General features: G+C 48.8%; 1 protein-coding gene across 1 annotated transcript in view; it reads right to left on the bottom strand.

Moving 5' to 3' along the window:
* CSMD2 (CUB and Sushi multiple domains 2) overlaps window positions 1–26,481 on the bottom strand; it is a 667,758-nt gene that overhangs the window by 408,381 nt on the left and 232,896 nt on the right. The window contains exon 5 of the mRNA XM_033838419.2: window positions 8,295–8,502. Coding sequence (XP_033694310.1) covers window positions 8,295–8,502 — 208 coding nt within the window. The remainder of the gene's footprint in view (window positions 1–8,294; window positions 8,503–26,481) is intronic.

Here is a 26,481-nt window from a genome sequence, read left to right as displayed (position 1 = left end):
ATGGGCCTTTACATGTGCAATTCCCTCTGCCTGAAATGCTGATCCTGAGTTCCTCCCATGGTGGCTCCTTCTCAGTAGTCAGGTCTTAATCTTAGATCCTACCCCCTCAGAGAGGCCTCCCCTGACCCCTTTATCTTATTAATGTCTCCATCGCTATTATTCCCCATCCTGTTCACTTCCTTCATGGTGCTTATCACAAGTGTATTTTACATTTAGTTTGTGATTCTTTTATTAATGTCAGTTTCCCCCAAGTAGACCAGAAGTCCCACAAAGACAGGGGCTTTATCTGTCTCCTCCACCATTGTATTCCCAGTGCCAAGCTCAACGTCAGACAATAGAAGGGCTTAAGTAGTTTGTGTGAATGAATTATGATGGAAAAATGATGGCAGTAAAGATGGAGATGGTAAGGCTGACCGAGATGTTGAAGGAGACACTCTTGATGAAGATGATGCTGGTGCTGGTCCTGAAGATGACTTCTCAAGGCCCTGCCAGAGTATTTATTTAAGTACCGAACTTTTCAGCCATAGCTATTGATCGTCCCGTGACCATCTCCACTAGTCTTATCCCAAAGACTGTGTATCAGTAACCAAGGGCACCTGTGTCCCTGTATCTCCTTCCTTGCTATGGCCTTAACTTCTCTCTCTGTGCCCATTTCATGCTGGGGAAGCCAGCGAGCATCACCGTCCCTCAGTACTGCTCCTTCCACTGTGTTCCTCTGGTAAATGATCCCACCACAGTCATCTAGCCAGAAACTTGGGATTCACTCCACACTCCTCCCCTGCCTTCATTCCTCCTTTCCAATGAAGCCCCCAAAGCAGTTGATTCTATATCTGAGGTGTTTTCTGATGTCAGCTCCTCTGCTCCATCCCTTTACAACTGCCATAATTCAAGGCTGGATGATCTCTTGCCTGAGGGGTCACAGAGTTTTATAGCTGGTTTCTGAGGCTTCTAGTTGAACCCAATTAAGATTCAGTGTGATTACGTTACTTCTCTGCTTAAAATACTTCAATAGCTTTCTGCAGTCTGTGGAATCCTCTCCCAGCTTATGAACATGGGGACAAGGTTCTTCATGACCCATGCTCTTCCTGTGCTCATCTCAGGCCTCATATCCTGTCCTTGCTTTCTTGCACCCTGTACCCCCCACTTGCAAAGCTCCAAACACACCAAGGCCTTCCTGCTCCATGCCGGTGGCAAGCTTTTACTCACCCCTCGGTTCAACTCAAAAGTCATCCCCTCTGGGACTCATTTATCTGAGTCCTCCCAGCAGCCCCTCCATCGTGACGGAAGACTGAGACCTTTTTTTAGAGGATGTCCTTTGTTTCCATCTTCCCAGTGACCCTGTATTCCTTTGGTGACCCACCTCTTCTCCACTCCCAGTCAGAGGTGTGGGCAGGAAAGATAGTCATTTGACCTGGGAGTGGCCAATGAGAACATTCTCTAGCTATACTGATATTGAGGGTGGAGCACATGATCCAATCTGGTCCAATCAAAAATCATCTGAGGGCTTTTGTGGAACCATTAGGAAAGACACACTTCCTTTCTGCTAGGATTGCTACACCAGTAGGATGGAGGAAGCTGATGGCAGTCACCTCTGCTACTTCATGGGTAAAGCTTGCCTGAGACTGAAGCCAACCCACGGGAGAACAAAGCTGTGGGAGGGGGAGAAGCAACTGTGGACATCTGCAGTTGTGGATAGCTGCACGCCTTGATCCAGCAGTGCTTGTAGCCAGTCCCTGGACTTTTCAGTTACAGAAGACAACATATTCCCTTTCTAGCTTGAGTCAGCTGGAGGTGGGTTTCTATGTCTTGAACCAAAAGAATCCTAGCTATTACATTTCTTTTTTAGCCCCTATGGGAACTTCTGTATACCTCTTAGAAAAGTACCTAACACATGAGATTGTAAAGCACTTAATTATATGCTGCCTCTTCACCCTGACTGTGAGCTCCAGGGTCCTGTACAGTGCATGGCTATTACTTAAACATTTGTGGAGTAAATAAATAACTCCTTGGGGATGGGACTGTGTCTTTGTCTCCCTAGCACCTAGCAGAGCCTAGTTCATAGAAGGCTGGCAGTAAATGATTACCAAAAATAAACAGGGGAAAAGTAACAAAGAACCAAAATGATCTAAACCAATGGTTTGACAAAGTATATGTGAATGAATAAATAAGTGAGTAGTTATTATTAACAAATCCCCATTGGCATGCTGTTCTCATTCTAATTATATCTGAATCTAATGACTCCTGAATGAAATAGCTAGTTAAAAGTCATTGAGATCAAATGGTTCTAGTTGGCTCAAATTCCATGTGTAAAATGCTTAACAATTAAAACTCAGTCTTTCAAGAGGATAAAATGTTACTAGCAAAATTTTCAAACTGAATGTCTCTAAAGTAGATGGGAGTTTTTTGTATCCCTACCTATAAAAACAAAAGCAAACAAGTGAAGGGAAACAAGGTCAAGAAAACCCCTCAAAGTTGGAATTCAGAGAGTAGGTTGAACCTGCTTTCCAGGGAAGTTCTGTTTTCAAAAACAGCTGAAGTCTACTGGGTGGCCCTGGGGGCAGGACCTGGGAACTCCAGACAGTGGAGTCGACTTTCTTCTATTCTTCTCCAGGTGGAAGGGGCCACCAAGGCTCAGAGGTAGATGTCAGAGCCCCCGGGTGGGAGCACGGTGGAGAAAATCTTCACTAGAGAATCCCTGGGACCACTTCCTAGATCAGGGAAGGGAGCTCTTACATTGGCCAGGAGGCCCAGGCAGCAGTCCTAGAATGATGCCCACCCGCCCCTCATCTCCATCTCCCATATCAAAATGGTACCCACCCTTCAAGGCCCAACTCAACTGCAGGCCCCGCCTGGAGCCCCAGGACAATGTGCTCCTCTGAAGCCCTGCAGTGTGTTCTCCTTCCTTTTCCTACTTTACATGTTTGGTGGAGGCAAGTCTGTCACATAGAGGTCTGTGGGGAGCTTGGCTTGGGGGTGTGGGCACACAGAGAATGGGCAGCAGATCCCAAATGACTGGAGTGAAACAAAGAATGAAAATTGAAGTATATTGAAGGAAGCAAGGAAGAGAGGCTGGGAATCACAGCAGAGACTGACGCACAGAAGATGAGAGAGTGGTCCTGGGGTCTACACAGACATCCCAGGTGTGGGACGGAGCCATACGCATCCCCAACAAACACACGCCGGTGGCTGACACTTCTGCTGGCCCCCAGAAAAGGGTGGCTTCAATTCCGAGTGCAGGTCATGCCCTGCCCGCCCTCCCTGCCACAGGAGGAAATTGCCAAGGGGGTGGGGGCGGACAGCGGAAGGGGAGGAGCGAAGGAGGGAGGAAGGCCCTACAAACTGCATCTTCATCAATCAGAGACAGCGAGCGGGTCCCAGGCAGAGATGTTCCTCCCCTCTCTCTGCAGTGCTCTCCTGGATATCCTTTCCATACACTCTGCCCCTGCTCTCCAAATCTGCAGGCCGCTGAGGGCAGGGGCTGTGCCAGGCTCCGGGGGAGCGCCCCTGCTTCCAGTCCGGCACAGAATAGCCATTGGTAGCCGAATGAGTTGAACCTTCCTCCGCTTTTCTAAAAAGCAGCTAATTGGCCAGCCTGGGGCCGGGTCCAGGCAGAGAAGAGGTGACGCCGCCCGCAATGTGCTCACAGAGTGCAGCTCTGGGAAGACGGTTTCACCCTCCACCTTCTGACCTTTGCAAGGGCATCCTCTAGTCTGACCCAGGGGCTCTCTGCCAGTCTGCCTTACCTGGTTTCCAGGCAATTCCCCTGGGAGCTGGATCAGGCAGCGTGACCAGCCTGTGTGTGCCTTTCTGCCTGGTAAGATGCCACTGGTGGCAGGCTGGGAGATGGCCTCATGGGAGGCTCCGAGTGGCTGGAGATGCCTCTTCTTACCCTTTTCCCCTCAAAGAGTGAGCCCCTGCCTCTTGTCCCCATCCCAGGACTATTATTCCTACTATAAACCAGGCAGCAGTTTGCATGTGTATCCCTTTCCATATGCTTTGTAGGTTGGTAAAATGAGCCCCATTTTTCAGATGTGGAAACTGAGGTTCAGAGAGGTTAGTAAATATCCTGAGATTACACAGCTGTTAAGAAGTGGATCTTGGTTTTGAGCCCAAGTCCATCTGACTCCCGAGCTTGCTATCTCCCCAGTTAGATGCCAAGGTGCAGGCTTGACACCTAATCCTGGAGACGCTGTACAGACCTCACCCCTGTTCTTGGAGGAGTGTCTGGCTTCCTCTCCTTCCTTGTAGCCCAGAGGAAGCGTCTGGTGAGACTCCAACGGAGAGAGTCCAGCATGAGGCAGAGGGAGAAGGGGACAGATTCTGGGTGGACTTTAACTCACTGATTTTCTCCTTGACGGAGAGGCCGGCTCTGTAATGGGCTGACAATTATTTCTCCTCGTTACGATAACACGATCCTGATTCCCTCCAGGGACCCAGAACCCCGGGTTTTAAGAGTCTTCTGCATCCCTCAGCCCCAGCCCTCTGAAAATCCAGGGACCTCATGAGGAACTGGAGCAGCGGTGAGAGTATTTACCTAGAATTGGAGGGGAAGGAATGGGGCTCCCTGAAGGTCATTGCCAAGACTGGGTCAGAGCAGAAGAAAGACCACCACCTACCCCCGAGAAAGATGAGTGACAGAAAATCTGGCCCCTAAATTGAGTTCGGTGAACTAGAACTAGAAGTATGTGCGTGTCAGGGGGTTTGACCTGGTGATGCGTATATGGCGATGACGTGGAGGGGTGTGTGTCCTTTGGCTGTGTCTGTGTGTGTGTGCGTGTGTGTGTGTGTGTGTGTGTGTGTGTGTGTGTGTAGTGGGGGAGTAATACCAAATCTACTATGTGGATTTTAACTCTCAGGCAATTCAAACCCAGCTTTTGCTCCTGGTCAGTCGCACACACAAGAAGGCAATTAACTTTAGGGAGAGTAAGTCTAAGATGCTTGAGACCCTCTCAGCATGTCAGAGTTACAGGGTTCAGTGCTCACCATAGTAACAACCTTTTCCTGCTCAAAACGTGTATGGTGGGATTCCCAGAGGCCAGTGATGGACAAGCACAACAGGAATCAGCAATCCACTGATTGACGCATATACATCACAGGACTTTATAGTTACGGGCAAACGACGCTATTATGTACCCTCCTCCCACCTCGGTCTTTCATTATGTCAGTGCAATTGATTATATCCTGCTGTATTTTTGGCTTTGAATTGTCCTTTGTTTTATGGAATAATGTTCTGAGGAGTTGGCAGGTTTTCTTTTTTTTTCTCTCTAATATCCTTACTTGGCAAAATAAAAAATTATCAACCCTATACTTCCCCGATTGTTTGGAAATTTTACTAGTCCATGAAATCCAAACCAGAGGAAACCCTAATTTAAACTCTCCTATTTATATTCCCCCTTGGGGTAGGAGGACAGTGTGGAACCTGAGTCAGGGACAGTCTATGCCACCACCCTCTTCTGAATCAGCACGAATCTGCTACCCAATAAGGGAGATAGCGGACTTTTTTCTCTCAAAGGTGTCTCTGTTTTTCTCAATAGATAAAGGGATGCCCAGTTGTTCAAATTCATCTTTTCTAAGAAGATCTGCTGTCTTTCTATGCTTGGTGCATAGAGAACAGGCTCAAGAGAACAGCCTAAAATCGTAACGTATGCTGATAAAAGCAGTATACTTATAAACCAGGAGCATCACATTTTCACAGGAATCCTGGGATACATAAAGGAGAGGGGCTGGGGAAAGAGCAGGTTCTTTGCACATACGTCCTGAGCCTCCAACCTGAGCCTCCAAGTTTGCTTATCCGTAGTTGCTATGCAGGTATAAATTAGAACAACAAACGCAACCTGCCTGGCAATGCATCAACCCTGTAAATAATTATAATTTAATCTTAGAGCAAAGAGTTCTGAATGACTCCCTTAACGATTTCCTCTGCTAAATTCCTTCCCCACTGAGTGACTGAATAGGAAAAGGAATAATCTTTCAGATTTGCTTCACTCCAGAAGTTTGGACAACCGTGTAGACCCACACCTGGGGGGCAGAAGCTGTGGGAGACCATTTGGCCCGCAGACAAACAAGTGAGTGGAAGACGCTTTGGGGCTGGAAGAGAGGGAACCGGCAAGGATATTCATCTTCCTATCTGTTTACAGAAGTGAAAACTTGGAAACAATCTATCAAGAGATCTGATTGAGTACATTGTGTCAGTGTCACGAGGGAATGCCACACAGCCGACAATCCTTCACAAACATAGCATGATTCCTGTGTGGGCTGGCTAAGAAGATGGGCTTTCAAGTCCAACTAACCTGGGCTTGAATCTCAGCTCTGCCCCTTACTACCTGTGTGACTTCAAGCAAGTGACATAACCTCTCTGGGCCTCGTTTTCCTCATCTGTAAAAGGAGGAAGATTATGCTACCCACCTCATAGAAGACGAAATGAAATTATAGCTGTAAGAGCTTAGGATTAGCCTGCCAAATATTGATAACAAAAGCTCAATAAATACTGTTTATTTACGAAATAAATACTATTATCACACCTATTATACTTTGGGGACATCTGTCATGACACAAGGAAAAAATTTTCATGATATAATGTTAAGTTAAAAGTACATAACTACTGATATATTTTAAGTTCCTAATTTTGTAATATTAAAATATATATAAGTGGCCAGCTAGCTCGATCTAGGCAAAGCAAAAAGGCCAAAGGGGAATACATCAAAATGTTAATACTTGTTATTCATTTCCTTATACCTTTTAATATTTTCTGTGTTTTCTATAAGGAGCATATGTATTACATTTATGACCAGAAAAATAGGTATTTTACAAAAAGAGTCAGGGGGACAGAAGGTCTTCAGGCTGGGCAGGTCCCTGGGAGTGCAGTTCAGTGAAGAGTCATCTAGAGTTCCACCCCAACTCTGAGCACCAAATATCTAGCCCCTGGCCCTGGACCAGCCTCCACACAGCAATTAGTCATCAGCTCACTGACGTCCCTCTCAACACCCCATCCAGGGTAGCAAATGACCTGAAGTGGCCACGTTCACGCGACGAGCCGATGACACCAAGGTCTCCTGACTCCCAGGTCAGTGTGCCTTCCAGTACACCAGGAAATTTGAGTTTCCCGGTTCCCAAAGCTCTAAGTCCATATTTGGGAGGAGTCTGTTACCACTGTATCCCTCTCAAAGAGTCATACGTGGCTTCTGTTGTGGGTTTGTCTGACTGTCTCACCCTCAAAGGGCCACATGTCCTTCTCAACTGGCGTCTCTACAACATAGCACGAAACCTGGTACAAAAGAGGTATTCGATATCCGCGGACACCTGTTTTCTTCCTCTCCCACCCTTCCTCCCCGTCTCCGCCTGCGTCCCCAGCCCACTGACCACTGTGTCTGCCTTTCCGAGGCGCTATCTGCCCCTGCCTTTTGTAGCTACCACTTTCTGCTTCTCTCAGAGCCCTCGGTGACACCTCCTCTGCCTCCGTCCCAGGCACCGAGCCCTGCTTTCCCCAGCGCCGCGCAGCAACGAAGGCTACAAAGAAGCACACCTAAGTGCTCCTTCTCTTGGCTCCCGACGTGCTGACCCAGGTCCCGGTGGTGCCCTTATCCTGATAACAGAGCCACCAGGAGAATACGAAAACATGTTCTGAACGCCACACCACCACTCTCACAGCTTGTCACCCAAACAGGAAGCTAAACACTCCCAAAGTCGACCTCAGTCTGGGCACGTCTCTGGGAGACCACAAGCAACTAGGGCTGGTGAGCCCTCATCATCCTTCTCTTCCCAAACCTGCCAACACCAGGTCTCCATGGCAGCGGAGTACACATCCCAAAAGCCCCGCTTTGTGGTAAAGCCAGAATGATAGAGAGCAGGCTAGTCCTTCCCGCAGAAATCGCGACACAATGCCTGTCCCATCTCAGAGCCCTGGGGATGGGAAACGCAACCGCCACTCAGGGCTCTATTCCCTTTGTTGGATGCTTCCAGAAATGGAACAGTATTTCAAATCATTTCACTGAGACCCTGTCCATGTCCTGAGACCAGAACACTGTTAGTCTTACTGCAAGTCACTCGACCAAGGCCCATCCTGTAATTCTTCAGCAAGGACGTGCTTCAAATCAGATACGAAAATCACTGTAAAAATTTACCCCAGCTCTAAAAATACATAGTGATTTCTCATTATGATGAGAGGAAGGCTCTTCAGCAGTGGGTGGAGGAAGTGGCAAAGGGGCCTTCAGCTACAGGTCCAGGCGCTGAGGAGACCACATCCCAGTAAGCCACAGCTGCAGGGAACAGGGGAGGGGGCGGACAGGCACGCTTACCAGAGGGAGGAGCCTTCAGTCCCCGTGACTTCCAGAAAGTCGTAACCGTCCTCCAGCTGGAAGTCAATAAAGACCAGGGCGATGGTGTCCCCCAGCTCGGCCAGGATGGTCCAGGTGCAGTCGGCATTGTTGTGGTACTCCGAGGGGAAGTGCGGGCTGGAGATGATGCCGCTCTGGCCCCGCAGGGTTCCACCGCATGCGTCGTCCGCTGTGGACAGAGACAGGAGGCTCACCGTGAGTCGGTCAGGTTCCCAGGCCCTGGTACTCATCCTGCGCTTCACCCACGAGAGGCAGGGAGGGTCCTGGGACATGACGTGCAGAGAGGGTGCCCCGAGACCCTAGTCTGAGTTGGCCTCATAACAATGATACTAAGCACTTCCAAAGCTCTTATCACGTGCCAGACCCCGTTCTGAGAATTTTAGTTATCACTGCTCTCAATGGACAGATGAGGAAACCAAGGCACGGGGAGGTGATGTAACCTGCCTGAGGTCACACAGCCAACAAGCTAGGCTAACGAGTTGGGTGAACTGTGCCCTTTGGAGCACGTTTTTAACTACGATACCACACTGTTCTGCAACGACCAGGAAGGAAGGAGAAATCAGTTGTCACGTTTATTTCCACGGTCACGACTGTGGTGACCAGGATGTTTTTTCCCACCAGATCTTGGTACACCTCAGATGGGAGGGAACAAAACAAAAACTCAGCACAGCTCCCTTGGGCAAAACTCAAAGGGCATTCCAGGCCCGTCACAGATTGGCCGGACCTCTGCAATCTTCCCTCCTGCCCCTTGGGCCCAGGCCAGCTCTGTTCTAGTGCTGTGTGTGGTCAGACCTGCTGGGCTCTGTTCACATCGCTCCCTCTGCCTGGGATGCCCCTTGTCCACAGCAAGTCTTCTGATGCTTTGAGACCCAACTTCAAAGCCACGTCTCGGTAAAGCCTCGTTTCCCCAAGCTTTTAGTAATGGATCTCTCCTCTGTGCTCCTGGAGCAAAGTGTCCAACTTCAGACACGGTACTTGGCACTGTTTGAATGACCTGTCACATGTCTGTCTGCCACTCTAGGTTCTGAACTTGCTGGGAATCCCCAAGGGCTGGGACCACGTCTTACTCATCCCTGCAGCACATCCTGGTGGAGTGGCACTGCTCCAGCCTAAATCCCAGCTGAGACTTGATTTTCAGAAACAATGATCCAAGGAACATGCTCTGACATAAAGTAGTTAAGAGCACTGGTTTTTCAATTATTGCAGACTCAATGTGAATCCCTCCTCTAGGGCTTCCAGCTGGGTGACTTAGTGGACGTTATCCAAATTTCCTAAGCCTGCCCTCCTGGAGCTTGTATGCAAGTAAGTGATCGTAATCCACTTAGCATATCATGTATTAGACATACGGACTATGTTGTAAAGAAAGGAAAAATGCAGTATCAGGGTTCAAACGTGTATCAGAGGCAGCAGAGTAACAACAATCAAAGCTACTGCTTATTAAGCACTTCCACTGTGCCAGGCGCTATTCTAACTACTCTACATATTTCATGACCCTACGAAGTATTATTCCCATTTTACAGGTAAAGAAACCAAGGCACAAAGAGTTTCTGTTATTTGCCAAAGGCACAGCGTATAGTGATTAAAGGAGCTGGGATTTTTAAGCCCAACAGTCTGATTACAGGGCCTATGCTCTTAACCAACACATTCTTGTCTCCCAGGAGTATATTTGAGGACAGAGATAAAGCAGTACATTACTTTGCTTGGGTGAGTCAGTTTGGGAAAGCTTAATGCAGGAGGCGCCATTAGAGCTGGGTTTTGAAGGATGACTAGGAGATCATTAGAGAAGAAATGGAAAGGCATTTATGAGAAAAGAGAACCAAAGGTCATAAGCATGGAAGCCCCAAAGCACAAGGCATATCTAAGATAAGTAGTTCTAGATGGCCTAACACAGAGTGAACAGAGAGGAATGATGGGCGATGGTACTGGAAATGTAGAAGGAACCCCATGACAGAGAGTGCTGGGCCCAAAAAGATTGGAAGCAGCGGACCATATTGGAAAGAAAATGGATTTTAGGATGAGGAAGGTGAAGATTTGAATTCAGGTTCCACAGTTTGCCAACCATGGGACCTTGGCTGATTTATTTCTCTAAGCTTCATTCTGCTTCTCTGTAGAATGGCTTCTTATGACAACTGAATGGCATAATTGATGTGACAGTACCGAGCATTAGCCAGAGACTAGCACGTGTTAGATGCCCAACTGGTGCCAAGTTCTCCTTTTCTTTCCACTTCATCTTGAAGATCAAAGGCAGTGAGGAAACAGGATTAAATTTGCATCATAGAAAGACCACTGTGGCCGTGGCATAGACGAGGTCTGAGCTGGGGGAGCGGGCAGGATGCCCTTGATAGTGCAGAGTCACCAAAGTCAAGGTGAGGCCAGATGTGATCTGAGCTACGGCCCTGGGGGGGTGGGGGGAGGATCTGATTGAGAGATAGCTGGGAAGTAGAATCTACAGGACGAGTGGTCCAGAGGGATGAATTCCAGGCTTCAGCTACGAGCATCTGGATGGATGAAAGGTGCCGCTTCCTGCAGCAGGGAACCCAGGAGGGGGGCATCTTGTGGTGCGGAAGGCAACCAGGGTTCAGTTCTGGACACCAGGGCTGAGTGTGTGCGGGGGATGAACCAGTGGAGAGATGGAGCTGACAGTTGGATAAACAGAAGCAGTGTGGGATGGAGATAAAAGTGAGTTTATTCAGTGGCCCCGAACTATTCTTACGAATGTCGTTCTACAGGGTCACCGTCTATTTCAAGAGAGTGAGCCCATTTCTACATGCCAGCTCCCTGGTATGTATGAGCACAGAAATGAAGGCACGTCACTCAGTAGGGACTCATGAATGTTTCCCTCCCACACTCATTAAGTGAGCACCTACTGTGTGCCAGACACTGGGCCAGGACCAGCACTACCTCATGAAAAGCTTGATTTCATCCCTGCCCCAAGTGTTTCTCACACACAGTGGCTCCCCAGAATTGTTATAACCGAGGTGTCGAGGCACAGTGATAGCAGATGGGACTTAGGGAAGGCTTCACACAGGAGGCAACATTTGTGTTGAAACATTCATTCATTCAACAAATGTTTACTGAGTGCCTATTATGTGTCAGGCACTTTTCTAGGCGCTAGGGATTCGTCGGCAAATAAAACAAAAGAAAATCCCTACCCTCATGGAGCTTACATTCCAGTCAGAGGGAAACAGACAATACCCAAGATAAATAAGTAAACCCTATGGTAAGTGAGGTGGTGATAAATGCAGAACGGAGATGGGGAGTATTCTGCACTGGAAGTGGGGGTATGGACATTGCAGAAAGGTGGTCAGGGAAGGCCTCGCTGAGGAGCTGACATCTGAGCCAAGACCTGAAGGAGGGAGAGGGAAAGCCAGACAGTTATCTGGGGAAAGAGCAGTCCAGATGGAACAGCAAGTGCAAAGGCCATGGTGTGCAGAGGCCTGGCACTGTTGAAGGGCCCGGAGCACTGGAGTGAGGAGGAGAGTGGCAGGGACGAGGCCCCGTGGAGGACCTTTGAGGCCATTGTTAGGGCTTGGGCTTTAACTTGAGTGAGATGAGAAGCCAGCGGATGGTTCTGAGCAGATGACATGATCTGACTGGTGTATTAACAGGATCCCTTGAGGTGCTATGCAGACAACAGACCAAAGAGGAAGACGGCAGAAGCAAGAGCTTGTCGAGGCTATGGTGATGGTTCAGGAGAGAGATGATGGTGGCCTGGACCAGGTGGTACTAGTGAGAGGGAGTCAGTGACTGACTGCATTTTGAATGCTGAGCTAGCAGGATCCACTTCAACTGAGGGCTGACTGCCCGGTAGGATCAGGCGAAAGGGTGTCCTGGGCAGCGGAAAGGCAAGAGCAAGGCGGCTGCAGGGGTGAGAGCGTCATTTAGGGACTTGGTCAGGACTGTGTGAACTCAAAGAGCAAAGGCAGAAATGGTGGAGCTGGGCTGGGAGGGAGGCAAGGGCTGTGCTGTGAAGGGCCTCGGATGCCAAGGAAAGGAGCTGTGGGTCTATTCTCTCCCTCCTCCCTTTCTCTTTCACTACCTCCAATCCAGGTGCCCAGGCCCCGTGAAGGGAGGAGGGAGGGAGGGAAGGTAGGCAGATTGCCTTGCCTAGCTTTAAATCTAGTTTGTCGGTGCTATTTGTTTGTTGTATCAAATCACACGGTATTTCCACCCTGGGTATCTCTCTGGCAGGAGCCTATGAAGTTTGACATTCAAGGCAGGGTTTGTCTCCTTCTGATGTAAATCACTTCACTGTGACCACTACCAGGGAGGTAAGCTACAGAAGCCAGCCAGCAAGCGGGAATTTGTCAATGTCACTCCCAGCAAGCACTGGGCCTGCCGGCCCCAGTAGTCCCACATTGGCCCTGTCTACAGCAGGTGGAAGTGTCTACACCCCTAGCCACAGTGGCTTCATCTTGGCTGCACTGAAGGTTAGGAAAATCATGGTCAAAGAAGACACACTTAACCTGGACCTTGAAAAAGGAGTAGGAGTGTGCTGGAGGGAGAGAAAAATAAGGGGCTCCCGGCAGAGGAAACAGGGCATCTGGAGGTAAGGGGGTCCGAATGGGTGTGGTGTGCTTGGGGAGCGGTCGGCTTTCCTCCAGATGAAGGTGCAGGATGCAGAGGTGTGTGATGGGGTGGACGTGGAGAGGAAGGTAGCGGTCAGCTCAGAAAGGCCCTGGTGGTCTTGCTAAAGGGATGGATTCTACCCTGCAGGTGTCGGGTAGACGTGCCAGTTTGTCAGCAGGGAGTGAGAGCCCAGGTCTGCTTTAGAAAGATGACTCCCGGTCCCCACGTGATGGATGGATGATGTGGTTTTGGGGTGGCGAGTGTGCCCAGTGGGGAGAAAGCAGCGAGGAGAACGGTGAAGAGGCTGTGCCCGACGTCAGAGCCTGAACCCGTGGCCGTGGGAGGGAAGAGAAGGAACAGAAGAGATTCAAGAACGAGGCTGGGGGAGAAGCAAGAGGATGTGGCTTCCACCACCCAGGAGTGGGCTGTGAAGGGGAGGAGGGGAAGAGCATGCTGAGGTCTCTAACAGGGTAACAGTGCTGAGGATGACAGGGATGCGGGATGGTGATGACCCCTTCCCCGCCCCCACGCTGAATGTGAGTGCAAGAGGGATAGGCAGGTGGGCCTGGAGCCTAGAGACCAAGAGGCCAGGAGTGGGCGGGATGAAGAGGGAGCTGGCTCCACGGGAGCGAAGATGGCCAGGGGCAGAAGACATTTAACGGGCAGCAGGCAGAAGCAGAGGCTCCTGAAAGGAGCCTGAGAAGGAGCTCCCACAGGCCTGCAGTCCACACGGTCTGCGCGTCTAGATGATGACGCAGCAGCAGAAAGGCTGCAGCGGAAGCAGGTCTTGGGGGAGAGAGAACAACTCCTCAGCCTCCTGCCTGGTTCCTGGTTCTAGAAACCCTTCTAGGTATCCATCTTATGTCGTTCCCAACACACCCTGACCAAGACCGTCCTCATCCTCTCCTCCCACGACACTCAGCCTTCTTCCAGTTTCCTGTCTTGGAGGGGGGGTGTCAGCACTATTCACCCCATGCCTCATGGCAGAGCTGGGGGACATCCTCAACCCCTCCTGCCCCCCACACGCAACAGTGACCAAAGCCTGTCTGTCCTTCTAAGCGGCTCTTGATTCGGTCTCCTGTCTTCACTGCATCTGCTCTACCCTAAGCCACATCGTGGTCCAAGCCCAGCCATGAAGTCTCCCTTCTATGTCTAAGCATCCCTCCTGCCCCAGCACACCCACTCCTCACACAGAAGCCTGAGTGATCCCAAACAGTACAGACCTGATGACACCACGCCCTTCAGCAGGGACCTTCGACAACTGCACTGTCACTCAGAATATCCTATCCGGGGGCTGACATGGACCTCACAGGGCCTCGCCTCATACTAGCCTCTACCTGCCCACTTTCTGTAACCACACCGGCCTCCTCCCAGCTCTTCTGTTGCACCAAGCATCTCTCTGCCCAAGGACCTTTGAAAGTGCTACTTTCTCTTTCCGAAAACGTCTTCCCTACCTCCTTAGGCCTGGCTGGCCCCTGCTTAGCCTTTAGGTCCCAGTCTAAGTGTCGCTTCTCAAGGACCGTTCCAGAAACAGAATACCCCTTCTCCCCATCATATACTTTTAGAGCACCACATACTTTCCCATAATCAATTGATCAACTTAGTAATTTATTTAATGTCTAGACAGTAAAGTCCATGAGGGCAGGGGCCATGTCTGTTCTGTCCCCAGCAGCTACCACATTTCCTAGTGTATAGCAGGCACCCAATAAATATCTGTTGAACAAATAAATGATACAGGAAACTGAACCTCAGAAAGGTTCAGAAGGTAACTTTGAGAAGGTGATGCAGTACGTGGCCAACTTAGGATTCCAGCTGAGTCTCTCTGGACCAGGACTGTGGTCTCCTCCATTACATCACACTTCTTGAAACCAAGCAGGATCCTGTTGGATATTCCCAGGGACAGACCCTTCCCTTCCCACACCTAGTATCCCCCACCTCTTGTTTCTAAAATATCTTTAGCCTCCACGATCAGCCTCCTTTGGTATCAGCCTCCACCACGATACCAAAACCAGACAAAGATGTCACAAAGAAAGAAAACTACAGGTCAATATCACTGATGAACATAGATGCAAAAATCCTCAACAAAATACTAGCAAACAGAATCCAACAGCACATTAAAAGGATCATACACCATGATAAAGTGGGGTTTAGCCCAGGAATGCAAGGATTCTTCAATATATGCAAATCAATCAATGTGATAAACCACATTAACAAATTGAAGGACAAAAACCATGTGATTGTCTCAATAGATGCAGAAAAAGCTTTTGACAAAATTCAACACCCATTTATGATAAAAAACCTTCTAGAAAGTAGGCATACAGGGAACTTACCTCAACATAGAAAAGGCCATATATGACAAACCCACAGTCAACATCATTCTCAATGGTGAAAAACTGAAACCATTTCCTCTAAGATCAGGAAGAAGACAACGTTGTCCACTCTCACCACTATTATTCAACATAGTTTCCGAAGTTTTAGCCACAGCAATCAGAGAAGAAAAAGAAATAAAAGGAATCCAAATTGGAAAAGAAGAAGTAATACTGTTATTGTTTGCAGACGACATGATACTATACATAGAGAATCCTAAAGAGGCTACCAGAAAATTACTAGAGCTAATCAATGAATTTGGCAAAGTAGCAGGATACAAAATTAATGCATAGAAATCTCTTGCATTCCAATACATTAACGATGAAAAATCTGAAAGAGAAATTAAGGAAACACTCCCATTTGCCACTGCAACAAAAAGAATAAAATACCTAGGAATAAACCTACCTAAGGAGACAAAAGACCTGTATGAAGAAAACTATAGGGGCTTCCCTGGTGGCACAGTGGTTGAGAGTCCGCCTGCCGATGCAGCGGACACGGGTTCGTGCCCCGGTCCGGGAAGATCCTACATGCCGCGGAGCGGCTGGGCCCATGAGCCATGGCCACTGAGCCTGTGTGTCTGGAGCCTGTGCTCCTCAACGGGAGAGGCCACAACAGTGAGAGGCCTGTGTACCGCAAAAAAAAAAAAGAAAAAAAAAAAGAAAACTGTAACACACTGATGAAAGAAATTAAAGATGATACAAACAGATGGGGACAGAGACCATGTTCTTGGATTGGAAGAATCAACATTGTGAAAATGACTCTACTACCCAAAGCAATCTACAGATTCAATGCAATCCCTATCAAACTACCAATGGCATTTTTCACAGAAGTAGAACAAAAATTTTCACAATTTGTATGGAAACACAAAAGACCCCGAATAGCCAAAGCAATCTTGAGAAAGAAAAACGGAGCTGGAGGAATCAGGCTCCCTGACTTCAGACTATACCACAAAGCTATAGTAATCAAGACAGTATGGTACTGGCACAAAAACAGAAATTAGATCTATGGAACAGGATAGAAAGCCCAGAGATAAACCCACACATATATGGTCACCTTATCTTTGATAAAGGAGGCAAGAATATACAGTGGAGAAAAGAGAGCCTCTTCAATAAGTGATGCTGGGCAAACTGGACAGCTACATGTAAAAGAATGAAATTAGTACACTCCCTAACACCATACACAAAAATAAACTCAAAATGGATTAAAGACCTAAATGCAATACCAGACACTATAAAACTCTTAGAGGAAACCATAGGCAGAACACTCCATGACATAAATCAGAGCAAGATCCTTTTTGACCCACCTCCTAGAGAAATGGAAATAAAAACAAAAATAAAAAATGGGACCTAATGAAACAAAAGCTTCTGCACAGCAAAGGAAACCATAAACAAGACAAAAAGACAACCCTCAGAATGGGAGAAAATATTTGCAAACGAAGCAACTGACAAAGGATTAATCTCCAAAATTTACAAGCAGCTCATGCAGCTCAATATCAAAAAAACAAACAACCCAATCCAAAAATGTGCAGAAGACCTAAATAGACATTTCTCCAAAGAAGATACAGGATTGCCAAGAACACATGAAAGGATGCTCAGCATCACTAATCATTAGAGAAATGCAAATCAAAACTACAATGAGGTATCACCTCACACAGTCTGAATGGCCATCATCAAAAAATCTACAAACAATAAATGCTGGAGAGGGTGTGGAGGAAAGGGAACACTCTTGCACTGTTGGTGGGAATGTAATTGATACAGCCACTATGGAGAACAGTATGGAAGTTCCTCAAAAAACTAAAAATAGAACTACCATATGACCCAGCAATCCCACTACTGGGCATATACCCTGAGAAAACCATAATTCAAAAAGAGTCATGTACCACAATGTTCATTGCACCTCTATTTACAATATCCAGGACATGGAAGCAACCTAAATGTCCATCGACAGATGAATGGATAAAGAAGATGTGGCACATATATACAATTGAATACTACTCAGCCATAAAAAGAAATGAAATTGAGTTATTTGTAATGAGGGGGATGGACCTAGAGTCTGTCATACAGAGTGAAGTAAGTCAGAGAGAGAAAAACAAATACCATATGCTAACACGTATATATATGGAATCTAAAACAAAAACAAATGGTTTTGAAGAACCTAGGGGCAGGACAGGAATGAAGACACAGACATAGAGGATGGACTTGAGGACATGGGGAGGGGGAAGGGTAAGCTGGGATGAAGTGAGAGAGCAGAATGTACATATATACACTTCCAAATGTAAAATAGATGGCTAGCGGGAAGCAGCCGCATAGCACAGGGAGATCACCTTGGTGCTCTGTGACCACCTAGAGGGGTGGGATAGGTAGGGTGGGAGGGAGATGCAACAGGGAGGAGACATGGGGATGTAGGTATATGCATAGCTGATTCACTTTGCTATACAGCAGAAACTAACACACCATTGTAAAGTGATTATACTCCAATAAAGATGTTAAAAAAAAAAGTATATCTAGCTGAGAGCTAACTTAGCTAGTAAGGCTCAAAATGATTCAGTAAAAAAAAAAAAAAAAGCATGTACCACAATGTTCATTGCACCTCTATTTACAATAGCCAGAATATGGAAGCAACATAGGTGTCCATTGACAGATGAATGGATAACGATGTGGCACATACGTACAATGGAATATTACTCAGCCATAAAAAGAAATGAAACTGAGTTTTTGTAGTGAGGTCGATGGACCTAGAGTCTGTCATACAGAGTGAAGTAAGTCAGAAGGAGAAAAACAAATACCGTATGCTAACACATATATACGGAATCTAAAAAAAAAAAAAGTTTCTGAAGAACCTAGGGGCAGGAGAAGAATAAAGATGCAGATGTAGAGAATAGACTTGAGGACACGAGGAGGGGGAAGGGTAAGCTGGGACGAAGTGAGAGAGTGGCATGGACATATATACACTACCAAATGTAAAATAGATATCTAGTGGGAAGCAGCCGCATAGCACAGGGAGATCAGCTCGGTGCTTTGTGACCACCTAGAGGGGTGGGATATGGAGCATGGGAGGGAGATGCAAGAGGGAGGAGATATGGGGATATATGTATATGTATAGCTGGTTCACTTTGTTATAAAGCAGAAACTAACACACCATGGTAAAGCAATTATACTCCAATAAAGGTGTTAAAAAAAAGAAAAAGGTTTAGCGTTGTAGGCCTTCCCTGCATCCCAAAGAGTACATTTAATTAGAAAAGTGAAACAATGCAGAAACAAAGGAAAAGAGTCAAGCAAGACAAAATAACAAAAGTTTGGCCATAAAACAAAGTCAAGGGCCTTTAGTTCCGCCTCAAGGGCTATAGACAATATCCTGAGCCATATCCTTGTGTTGTTTTGCAGAGACTAAAACCCTCACCGGGTGAAAGAAGTTAACTGCATGCTGACCACCAGCATGTAGAACCCATATCTGTTGGAACCAGAAGGTTGATGATGTTGACTCCCAATTACCTCACCACCAACCAATCAGAAGAAATGTCCGCGAGCTGATCAGGCACCCCGTGACCCTCTCCCTCACCTCGCTTTTGAAAACCCTTGCGTGAATGCCATCAGGGAGTTCGGGTCTTTTAAACATGAGCTGCCCATTCTCTTTGCTTGGCCTTGCAATAAACACTGTACTTTCCTTCACCACAATCCTGTGTCAGTAGTTTGGCTCTGCTGTGCATCAGGTGAGCAGACCCAGGTTTGGTTCAGTAACACTCCCTGCTTGATAGCAGTTTGGGAAGCCATCCTGAGACAGTCAGACTTCCCAGTTTTAGTCAACGACTTCCAGACTGTGCTGGAACTGAGCACTCGGAGCTTAAGACCCTCTAGCCAGAGGCGCCTGTCTACTCTGAAGCTGGCACCTTTGCCGTTGGAGTCTTCCCTGCCTCTCAGGCTCCTTTGACACCCTTGTTCCTGCACCATTCTGTTTTGATTGAAGACGCTGTAAAAGTTGTTTGGAGGTTTTCTCACACTTTAAACAAGGTATCATATTTCATGGTTACAACTTCAGAATCATAAAATATAACCTTCAGCTGACACTACACTCCTAAAATATTAATTTACACTTTCTCCTTCTGTGGCGATGGGCATTCTCCATTGTTATTAAGTCATGTATATTCTAGGGTGCAGGTGTGTTATGCTGATAGCTGCCTTTCCAAGTTTATGACTTTATTTATGATTGTCTTTAAGTTCCACTGAAATTTCCTCAATTAACTATAATTTTAGAGAACTATCCCTCAGCTCCCTTTGATGTCTGTTAACTCTCCAGTGACTCACAAATTTCAGGTAGGAATGGAGGAACCTACATTGTATTCCTCCCCATCCCACCCCCACCATTTCAGGCCAATTCCAGGGCACAATCTTGGATGCCTAGAAGCTTTGGGGCCCTTGGCATTGGGGTTCTACCCGTATCCTCCCTCCCCAGGGCTACTCAGCCTCTGAGGAAAGGAAAATTCCAATAGGCCCCCTACTGGGGAGAAGCTACCATCTTACAACTCTAGTGCAAGGCTGAGAGAGCCAGGGCATCGTTGCCCCAAACCCACCAGCAGTGCTCCCCCTTTCCTTGTACTGTGCAGCTCAGTGTCCCTGCTCAACCTCATCAGTCCACTCTTCTGGGGCCTCAGGATTCTGCCCCTTTATCCTTGGCTTTATCAAGGACACCCCTTCTTAAATGCCAACTGCCCGAGAGCACTGTTATTTCCGCCACCCCCAGAATTCTTCGTAGATACTTCCCCCGAGGTGACCTTCTGAGAGGATGAATGTAAACAGGACATGGTATTCGGCTATGTACCTCTTCTTTGCTGCACTTTCATTACAGGCCAGGCATCGTGCTAAATGCTGTACCTGCATTTTCTCACTTAATCCTCAAACTGCTCAAAGAGACAGGTGTTATGTCACCCACAGTTTACAGATGAGGAAACTGAAGCTCAGAGAGTTTTTAAAACTTGCCCACAGTCACCTGGCTACTAAATGCTGGAGCCAGGATTCAAATCCATAACTCTCTGACTCCAGACCCACGCCAGTATCCACCTATTTCTCTGCCTCTCAGGCCTTGGTCACTGCAATGCCAGTCTTGACGTGGGCTTCCGGAAGCCCCAGATCCTGGAGGGGGCTTTTCCAGGTGGGAGAAGCCTCTTCCCACTCCCCCTCTTCTCTGCCTGAGGGGTCTGAGGCAGAGGCATTGTGCATTCTCCACAGCTAGGACCCCGCCACCTACGCTCAGGTAGAGGTGGGGGAGTCTTGGGTCAGGTTTCCTCATAAGAGACCCTGGTCCCCCAGACCCTGGCCTCCACCCCAAAGTGGCATCTGCCCAGCAGAACCGCCTCAGGCCCTTTCCCTGGGGCTTCTCTCCTAAAGAGCTCCTGGTACAAGTTAAAGAGGAAGGTCAAAGGGAAACCACAGCAGACGGGGCAGTCCTGGCCTGGTGGACCCGTGCAGGGGATGTACCTACGAGGGGACCAAGTTGTTGGGTCCCGGACCAAACTGCAGGAGCTCTGGAAGTAACGATGCCATCATGAGTCTCTTGCCATGGGTCACAGGCCATCGTCCTTGTCTACAGTAGACAAGGGTGGCCAAGATCGTGGCTGGCAGGCACATGGACTTGGGCAGAATCACCCTCTAGCTGTGCGACCACAGGCAAAGTACCTCACCTCACCAGGTCTCACTGTAAGATCTTAACCTCCTGGGGTTTTTGTAAGGATTAAATTAGATGAGACAAGGTCTGGCACATAGCTAGTGCTAGATAAACGCCGGCCAGTGATGGCCGTGGCTCTGAGAATCACGACAGCTAACTGTCATTGAGTCATTGCTGTGAACAAGGCCCTCTGCTGCGAGTGGAGCATTGATCGACTTGAGCCTCACTTCACCTTCTGAGTTAAGTACTACTGTTATTATAATTCACAGGTGAGAAAACCAGGGCACAGAGAAGGGCACTCACACCCACAATCACTCAGCTAGTGGGTGTGAGTGGCAAGGCCAGGATTTGAATCCAGGTGATAGGACTCCAGAGCCCACATTCTACGTGGTTCTGTGATAGTAACAGTAGTGATGGCAAAGGCGACAGGAGAAGGACTAGTGAGCCCAGCGGCAGTAGAGGGACCCCGTAGTTAGGAATGCCCTCTGGGAGCCATGGTCCCTGCCAAGTCCCTGTGCTTGGAATCACTCAATGTCCACACTGTCTGGCAGGGTATTTGGTGCTTTCTGTATGTTGTATAATTTGAACAGCACAAGGGGTCCCAGCATGCAGTCCCCAGACCCTCCTGGCTATCTCCATTGCCACGTAGGGTCTCTCACCCCTCTCCTGATCTCTTTCTAGCTTGGAACTGCCCCCAGCCACAGAACTGATACCCCCTACTTGGAGATCTCACAGGCATCTCAAACTTGACCCGGACAAAATGAGCTCTCTTGACTGCATTTAGGGCACGCACTTCCCACTCCCTGTTGCAGTCGCCCCCATCTTGGTCACTGGCATCCTCACCCTGCCAGCACTCCAGAAAGAGCCTAGGAGTCAACCCCGACCCTCTGTTCCATCAGCACCTACATGCCTTCCATCAGCAAGGCTGTTGGCTGTGCCCCTAAACCACGGCCCCAGTTGACCCCCTTCCCTCCACCTCTACCACGGCCACCCTTGACCGAGATGCATCGTCTCCAGCCTGCACACCTGCCATAGCTGCCTCCTGACTGGCCTCCCAGTTGTGCCTCTTGCCAGCTACAATCCCTCTCCCTTCTAGCACCCGGGGTGATCATTTTACACAATGCTGAAAAGCCTTTCCTGGCTCCCTCCTGAATTTAGAACCAAACCCACACTTCCGGTCCTGCTCCACCACAGCCCCACCCACTCCCCTCGCCTCCCCCCCAACTCTACGTTGCCCGCTGTGGGTCTGCTTTCTGTTCCTCTAACAAGCTCTCTCCCACCTCAGGGCCTTTACGCCTGCTGTTCCTTCTGTTGGGAATGCCCAGGTCATCACATAACAGGCTCCTTCTTGTCATTCAGGACTCAGTACAAATGCTGCCTCCTCAGAGTCCCCTCCTGACGGCTCCCTCTGAAGCAGCCTCCCTTATTACTAGTAACTTGATTTCCCTCATAGCTCCTATTACGATCTGAAATTTGTTTACTGGATTTCTTGCCTGTATTCTGCCTGAGGATGCTAAAACGTAAACGCCCTGAGATCACGGAACTTGGTCTGACTTATTCATCACTGCGATTCTCTGCATCTAGAACAATGTCTGGCACTTAATAAGGCAGTTAATAAATAAGGACTGAGTCAGTGACTGGCGGGCACATAGTAGGTACTCAACTAAAAGGTGTTAAATGCTGAGTGAATGAACAAGTAAGCAATCACCCTTTAAGGCCACTACTCATGTCCCCGCTTTAAAACTCAGAAGGGTTTAGCCGGTGACCCACAGCTCTGGGCTGGCATGGCTAGGGTTGAAGGTAGGCCTGTTTGAATCCATGCTCTTTCCATGCCTGACACTGCTTCTGTCTCAGATTTCACAGGTTCCTCTCCCTGGGGCCAAAAAATTTGGAATGCATCTGGGCACTGGCCGCCCAAGCTGCTGCAGACCGAATCCCTGTCTCCCTGGGTTTGGGGCCAGCCTGCAGTGTTAGGCTTGGACCTCAGGGGCCAAGTCTTTCTTGTTCAGGATGCTTTCTCTCTACCACCTGCCTCTCAGCGCTCAGAGCATCTGAACGTGATTCCTTCCCCATGCGGTCCTCTTTGATCCAGGGCCAATGTCCCTCACAAGTCAGGGGCCTGTTGCTGAAATCCACATGTTCTCCCTTCTTACGGATCAAAGAGGTTCCGCAAGGTTCAGGGCTCCCACGGACTTCCACCTTTGAAAAGGTGCCGAAAGTGACACAAAGTGAAGGGAGACCATGTGGTCTCTGCCACCTGTCACCTGTCTCACTGCAAAGCGTCTCCAGTCACCCCACCTCACAACACCCCACCCTTCCTCCTTCCCTCTGCCACCTGGGCCAAGCCTTGATGGGCTGGGCCTCCTTCGAGGTGAGACCTGCACCTGCTCTGCCCCTAGACCCTGGATGGCCCCCATTCCCTCTTGGTCTGGGCTGTGTCTCCAGACCGAGCTCACCTTTCAGCCAGGCGGGTGGCGTCTGCTGTTTGAGGCAGAGGCACCACCCTCCAAGCTGCTCTGTGAAGCCTGGAACTCAAGGAGCTCGTGTCACTCTGAGCGGCCGGGCAGGTTGGCGAACCCAGGCCAGTAATTTCCCTTTCGGGCTCATATGCCTACATAATCCTGGTGGGGAATTAGACCCATCCAGCCATCGGTTCACTCAGCAAGTATTTACAGACAGTATTTACGGACCACTGCCCAGTGGATGAGGTTTATTCACTTACAGATGCCAGCCCTCGAGAGTTCTACACGAGAGAAAGAAAGGCCAAGAGGCTTTAATCCTCCCTGAGTCTGAACCCATTAACCCCGGCATGACCACAGCTCCTGGTACCATGAGGCACACGAGGAGGACCCTTCTCTGTTCCTTTCAGCTCAGCCTACTAAGGAAGGGCAGTTTGGAAAATCACTTCCAGAAAATCACAGGCATTATTGAGGATGCTTCTCACGCTATTCTTGCAGCAGGTGGTGAATTAAACGAGAAATGGACCCGAATCGCAGGCAGTGGAGGGCCCTGGGGGCTCGGAGAGTGGGACAGGATTCTGTGCCCTCCCAGTTCTGAGCAGAGCTTTGTCTCGGGCCCCTCAGGCCCCGGGGAGTCTCCGGGGCTCGAAGCCCTTCTGAAAGCAGGATTTCACATGCTCGGCTGGCGTCCTTGGTGTGTGCATTCTGGAAGGGAGCATTTCTGCTGTGGCTAATTGCAAGCTACTTAGAGAGGACTTAGAAAAGTCGGCCTCGGCCTCCTTCCGGAAGGGCCTTGTGCTCCACGCTAAGGAATCTGAACTTGACCCTGTCAGTGATACAGAGTCACTGGCGGGAGTCTGAGCAACGTGTGATGCTGTCAGATCTGTGTCTTAGGAAGTTCACTCCTGCGGTGGAGAATGAATTGGGATGTGTGTGGTGGGGTGACTGGAGACGCTATGCAGTGAGACAGGTGAGAGCTGAGAGGGCCTGGGACCATCACCCCTGAAGAGCGGCAAGGGCGTGGAGGCCAGTGTCAGTGCAGAGACGGATTTGCCAGGTCGCGGTGACTAAGGGTACAGGGAAGGGTGAGGAGTGTAAAGATGCCACTGTGGTGTCTGGCTTGGCCACCTCGGATGGTGACACTCTTCACCGAGCTGGGGAAGGCAACAAAAAAAGCAGGTTTGGGAAAATAGAGAGTTAGGTTCTGGCCTGCTGCATGGGAAGCACCCTCCAGGGAGGGCTTCAGGTGAGTTTGATATCACTGTGGGCCTGAAGCTCAGGACAGAGGGAGGGCTGGAGGTAGAGACTGAAGAGTCGTCCCCAAGCAACAGTAGAAGCCTCGGAGTGGATGAGAAATTCCAAGAGAGGCAAGAAGTTCCCAGAGAAGAGGCCATGCTGGGCCCTCTGGCTTCAAGGGGAAAGAGGAGGAGAAAAGTCAGTGGAGAAGTGGGGAAAGAATCATTGTCATCTGAGAGGTTGAGAGAAAATCAGGAGCGACTTGGGAGAGAGCTGTGGCCCCAAAGGCTCTGCACACCCATGAATTACTGCTGTGATGTGAACACTGGGGGAGCACCCCAGCCCACTCTGCCCACTGAAAGGCCAGCCCTCACTGCCCCCATGCCAGGACGTGCAGACCCTGCACTGCGGGGCCATGGTCTGACCTGGCAAAGGAAGCCCTCCTTGAGGCAGCCCTCATCTTATCTTTGACTAGTGGGTTAACAAAAAAGATATTTTAACAGCCAGCCCCAGGGTTTCTTCCAAGTGAAAGCTCTCTATGTTAGAGACAATATCACCCTATACCTAAAGAGCTTGGGTCGGGGAGGGAGACATCAGCCTGTAAGGAGATGGCAAAGCCAAGGGCAACCGGGCTCTTGTGCCGAAGAAGTCGACAGAAGTCCTGAGACGGGGCCGAGGTCGAGAGGCAGCAAAGTGGAGGAGGCTGGAGTGAGACGAGAGGGGGCAACGCACATCACAGGGAAGCCGGGCCTTGCCAAGACAGAAGCTAGGGAGAAGCTTGGGGGGGGGGGGTGGCGAAAGGCTCTGGGGTTCCTGACTGCTCCAATTTTCATTTCAAGCCACTTGCATTGTTGAGGTGTGAAGTCCCTGCATTGCCACAAACCTCCAATAAAGGCTGTGCTGCGTGCAAACATGTTAATGGTTAATGGTTTTTTGTTAATGGTTTTGTTTTTGTTTGGGGCGGGGGTCAGGAAAAATGGGCCAAGTTTTCAACTTAGGTTGGCAGAGCAGAACCAAGACGGGTGAGGCATGGCAGTGAGTTCAAGGTTCAAAGGAAGCCAGAGCTGACAAAGATTCCTGAAAATACTTGGAGGGACTGTAGATTTCCACCTCATTAAGATGGGATACGGATGTGAATTGTACTTCAGAGGACAGGGTGACAGTCCCTCTGCCTCTGATATATGGGCTACATTTGTCTTTAGTTTCCATATTGATTAAAAAAGTATGATATTTATAGTTCTGTAAAAAGAACGAGAATTGTGTTTTCCGTTTCACAGCTTACATACTTAATTTCATTTACTATCATGTTTCACATTCTGTTACCATGTTACAACTCTGATGCCTCTCCTTGGAAGATCAGTGTGTTAAACCGTGACATCCTCTGGGCAGCACCTGATAGAGGTGCTATCAGGAAGAGTGGAAACAGCAGATTCAGACCACAGTTAGGCCACTCAGGGCCACACACTTGTGTGTAGGGGCCAAGGTCTCATGTGATTGGTTTGGACATTCCCGGTATCAATCACATGAAGAGAGATGTGTCCCAAGTTATCCCATGTTAGAAAGGGGGCCTGAGAGGAGGGGACTTAGGAAGGCGAGAAACGAGACTAGTTTCCCCAGGCTCCATCAAAAAGGACCAACAAGGCTGAGGCCAATTCTATTGGCTGAGGAGGGCTAAACAAACACAGAGTCAAGCAGCAACTCAGATTGATTGCTTGTGGCTTGCCTGTTGGAAAGGAATTCACAGTTGCCTCCAGACTCAAGCAGGAAGGGTACTATGATCAATTCATTATGCCTCCCATGGGAATGGTAGAAGAGAAAGGGATCTATGTGCCAAGTATTTTCCATTGCTAGTGTAGACA

The sequence above is a fragment of the Tursiops truncatus genome, chromosome 1 (assembly GCF_011762595.2).
Source record: "Tursiops truncatus isolate mTurTru1 chromosome 1, mTurTru1.mat.Y, whole genome shotgun sequence".
NCBI lineage: Eukaryota > Metazoa > Chordata > Mammalia > Artiodactyla > Delphinidae > Tursiops > Tursiops truncatus.
The sequence above is the reverse complement of the archived record's forward strand: the minus strand, read 5'-3'. Positions and strand labels throughout refer to the sequence as shown.